The sequence below is a fragment of the Populus euphratica genome, unplaced genomic scaffold, assembly GCF_000495115.2.
Source record: "Populus euphratica unplaced genomic scaffold, PopEup_1.0 scaffold767.1, whole genome shotgun sequence".
In the NCBI taxonomy this organism is placed as follows: Eukaryota; Viridiplantae; Streptophyta; class Magnoliopsida; order Malpighiales; family Salicaceae; genus Populus; species Populus euphratica.
This window is the reverse complement of record NW_011500640.1, coordinates 40,583-45,219: the sequence shown is the minus strand read 5'-3', so window position 1 is coordinate 45,219 and position 4,637 is coordinate 40,583. Positions and strand designations below refer to the sequence as shown.

The 4,637-nt window shown below is 33.9% G+C and overlaps 1 protein-coding gene across 1 annotated transcript; it reads left to right on the top strand.

Annotated features, from left to right (window-relative positions):
- Window positions 1–889: 889 nt before the first annotated feature.
- Window positions 890–4,373, top strand: LOC105115811 (HMG-box (high mobility group) DNA-binding family protein). Its single transcript, XM_011012839.1, has 7 exons — window positions 890–1,024; window positions 1,124–1,285; window positions 1,451–1,538; window positions 1,627–1,713; window positions 2,479–2,523; window positions 3,701–3,780; window positions 3,894–4,373. The coding sequence occupies exons 1-7, from the start codon at window positions 948–950 to the stop codon at window positions 3,931–3,933; spliced, it is 579 nt and encodes a 192-aa protein (XP_011011141.1). The 5' UTR covers window positions 890–947; the 3' UTR covers window positions 3,934–4,373.
- Window positions 4,374–4,637: the final 264 nt, after the last annotated feature.

The window sequence follows — 4,637 nt, the reverse complement described above, 5'->3', positions numbered from 1 at the left end:
TGTGTATTTTATTTATTTACTATGTATTTATTCTAACTAAAATATAATTAAGCACTTCCATTGTAGATGAAGATGCAAAAATTAGATTGAATATAAAGTATTACTAGGATGGCCAAAAGACGTGTATTTTCCGTCCACACCCAGTAACTTAAAGGCTTTATTCTCCACGACAACAACGGACACTTGCTTCAATTTTAAATGCGCGCGGGGAGCATCGTTCAGGGGCAAAAGATGTTATCGTTTTGAAGGGTATTAACAAAAATACCTTGAACGTGTTCGCAGGTGGTCTTATCTTACCACAGCAATCACGACACGTACCTCGATGCTTCTTCCGTGTCAACTTCTAATTGGAAGTCCATGCACCTTCTCGTCTTTTTCTTCTTTTTTTCGGGCAGCCGCGGGAAAAGTTTTTCACTTTACGACATAAGATTATTATTTTTATTTTTTTTTTCCCGTACAATATTTTTTTTAGATTAACGTAAGTGTCCGGGTCAGTTTACGTATTTCTCGGGCCCTGAAGTTAACGACCATTTCGGGTCAGTTTACGCATTTCTCGGGCCCTGAAGTTAACGACCATATAAGCCTCCAGTGGTTATCATATGAGCTACCAAAAACTCGAATCTGAGACCACAAAGGAAATAAACCCCTTAATCCCAAATCCTTACCACTTGAACACCACCTAATTGACGTCTTTAGCGTTATCATTTGAGAAAAAATAAATAAATAAAATTATAATAAACTAATGGGGGTGTTTGCGAGTATTTTTTTTTTAATTTCGAATATTTAAAAAAAATTAAAATAATATTTTTTAAGTATTTTTATTTTTATATATTAATATAAAAAATATATTTTTAATATATTTAAAAAAAACAACAAATACTTATAAAATTACCCCGAACCATAATCCAAACAAAGAGTAATTCTGCAGAGCTTGAAAAGGTACTTTAATGGGGAACCCGCCAAGAACCCGCAAAAGGGTCCGTGGAATCCGTCGTGCTCCTGATGGAAGTGCCTTCGAGAACTGGTATCTAAACTTATAAAATGCTGTTCTTAATTTGTTTTCTGTTTTTTTTTTTAAAAAATTACTAGTAGTTTTTTTTCTTCATTCTTATACACATTGCAGCAACAATTGTGGGGTTTTGGTGGCAATCGCTTTGGCTGATTTGCATGAATGTGAAGCTGGAACCAAAAACAATGTGAAGAGATTCAAAGGCTTGGATGGAAAACAAAACGTTGTCCAACAAAGCTTTCGTGACCAACCCAGATCGCCTTTCCGTCTCTTCATGTACTACATCATTTTGGGGTTTATTAGTTTTCATTCAGAAAACAAATTAACAACTTCCAATGATTGTGCCTCCTTTGTCTGTTCATATTTGTGCAATTCAAACTGTTAATAGACTGATTCTTTTAAATTGAAAACATTTGCTTTATTTTGTGGACATTTTTCTAGGGAAGATTTCATGAAGACTGGCAACATTTGGAACATAATTGATATTGATTGTAAAGGGTTCGAGACTTGGAGGAACATGTCAAAGGAGGTATGATCATAAGTACAGTTGTCTGTCATCTGCACTCTGTAGTGAACTAATATCCTATCTGATGAGCGAACTTGTTTTGGCTGTACAGGAGAGGCAACCATACATCACGAGAGCTGATGAGATTAACTCGGCTCATGTTAAATGTTTGATTCAAGATATTGATCATATGTCAGAGGTATTTTTACTTTATATGCCGGGACTCATTGTTAATTCAAGACTTTGAACTTCGTTTTTCTGTCGAGCTCTATTTGTTTCAGTGGGAATCTTTATTTGCAATGATGAAATGAAGCAAGAACTGCATTGTTAATGTTATGTATTTTCTATTGTTTTTGAGCTATAAAGTTGTGGTATAGGAACCGAACACAAGTATATCTTTCGTGGCTAGCAGGCATTGTTATGGTGTCTCCATCCTACTCTCATTAAAAAAAAAAAAAAAAAGTTCTGCGGGGGTTTGTAATTTCAGTTTAGTTCTTCTTGGCCCAGAGTTTCCCTGTTTTTGGGCTCACAATTGAATATTTATACCCAGTGAATTTATAGACTGAACTTGGATGCCTTTTTCTATCTTTTGCCAAAATTGCTTGTAGACGCAATTTCCAGGAGGTGACTTGTGCTGCTCATTAATGCTTAATCTTGAAATAACTGACTTTTGGACTATTCCACATGTCCTAGGCCCCTTTCATTTTGCTTGCTATCTCTGTCGTTAAGTTGCATAGTGGTGTAGCTAATGGTTTCAGATAATGGAAATCTATCTACCTATTGTAAATCAATTAGCTTATGTTTATCACGTCCCATCTGCTGATATATATATTCTCAGATACTGTCACCTAGTTCAATCTGCTTTCTAAACAGTTCTACCAAACTTCTATTTTCAATGGAGGTCCATCATATTTATCAATCTTAAACTTTTTAAAGATTCAGCTGACGGGATCATTTTCTGTAGGTAAACGATGAGGCAGATTCAGCAATAGTTGGGAAGTTTGATCCGGTGAGTCTACTTCTGAGGCTCACAAATCTTCCATAAAATCAGTGTTGTTAAAGGCGCTAAAAGGTGTCAAGCTTGTAAAATGCTTGAGGTGCACGCGTGAACGAACCAAGGAGATATGCTATAAATTTAAAAAATATGTGTAAAATAAGATTATATTATAATATATAAATCCAAAATATATATCTTTCCAATTAAGATTAAATCATTAGAAAATAAAATAGAAAATAGAAAATACTATAACATAATCATATAAAATTATATTTTTCACTCATAAAACAAAATAAGATAATTTAAAGTAGCAAGTAGTCAAATAGATTAAAAAGCAAACTTAATCATGCATTAATCTTCAAAAGCATCATCGATGCTTTCCTCTCCTTCACATGCAGATCTCTCTTGTTGAAAGTGAAATGTAAAAATATTGCTAAATATAATTTTAATTTACTGAATATATGCTAAGTACAAACCAAAGTTTTTAATTTTCGTATGAACTATGAATGCAGGTACACACTATCAACTGAAGTTTAAAAAACACAACAAGAATTAAAAAAAAAACAAAAAATAGAAATTTTAACACCATTAAAATGGACATGGACATGTGAAGAGAGAGAGAGAAGGAATAACATGGGAAAAGAGAGAGAGCAAAAGAGTGAAGAAAGAAAATAAGTGAAAATGAAACAAAAAATGATAAATAATAAAATATAGAGCACTAAAAAAAAATTGAAAGTATGACTTCTTCTATACAAATGAATGTGTAGCTGATATTTCTCTTCTAAGTTGTCTTTCTTTGTGTGTTTTTCCTTCACTTTAATGATTTTTTTACCCTAATTTTTGTTTTTTACAAAAATAAATGCCCTCTAAAGGAAGAAAAAGAAAAATTCATCATAAAAAGATATATTTTAAGCAAGCACTAGCATTAACGCCTGTGGCATCCACTCACTAGGCGCTTGCCTAGGCAGCCACTCACCAGGCGCTTGCCTAGGCAGCATTTTCTTGAAATTCATCGTTTGAGGTTAATAAAGGCGGTGTGGCCTTGCTGTAGAGCTTAAGCCAGCGCCTAAGTGCCTTTTGACAACACTGGATAAAATTCAGTTGCCTTTCAATTGTTCTTATTCACGTAGTTGTTTATACATCAGTCTGTGAGTGATCTCCTGATTATTCTTGTGTGAGTCCTTGGCAGTTCTATGAACACTGCGACAACTCTGACAGCTGTTATAGTTTTCAGTACAAAGATTTTGAGAGCTTTAACACATGGGAATGGTACCACTTTATCTATTATGATCTGGTTTTGGCCGTCTTTAAGTACCGACAAAGCTACATTTTCTGCTTAAGCATGGCATTTCTAATACACTGAACTTTACCTCTTGACTCAGGGAAATGGTGAGAACATGGATGGCTAAGAGTTCTCGCTGAATTTTGAAGATCAAATTTAAAGGTTCCCTTGCACTGGACTGATATAATGGAACCACCTAACTGGCAATGGTGGAAAATGCGGAGAATTTTTACCATTACCTAATCTTCTAAAAGGCAAGTCGATTGGTTATTGTATAGTATCGTTAGGAGTTCAGGGCTCTTCTAACCATTTAGCTGGCAATTTTCTTTCGGAATTAAATTTTTTTACATTTTGGCATTTTGTGAATGTTTATGTTAACTCGGCATTTCCAGTGCGTTTAACGTGTTTTGCTCGAGGGTTTTAGCCTCCTGAATAGAACATTCGTTGTGATTGGAATGGCTGGAAATTTTTCCTAGAGAAATTTTGTCGGATTATTAGTTGTATGTTAGCCTGAGTAATGTTATCTTTCAACTACTTGTATTCAAACTCTATATCAATGTCATATAATCATTGTGAATGATGGTACGCCTTAATATACAATTTTAATTATTTTTTTACCACTTTCAATTTTAATTTTAATTATATTTCTCTCTCCTTCGTAAGCATATTCTTTTTCCTTGTGTTGTTGTGGAGGAGACAACCTTTTCTTAAGGATGGAGGTCTTAAATTCTCGTACTCTATTTGATTTTTGTAAGGTTGTTACTTGTCTTTTTCTAGGATTAAATTTTTTACCATGCAGTTTCCTCCTTTTTAAAAGATAAAAACAATTAACTGGTAGCATGTT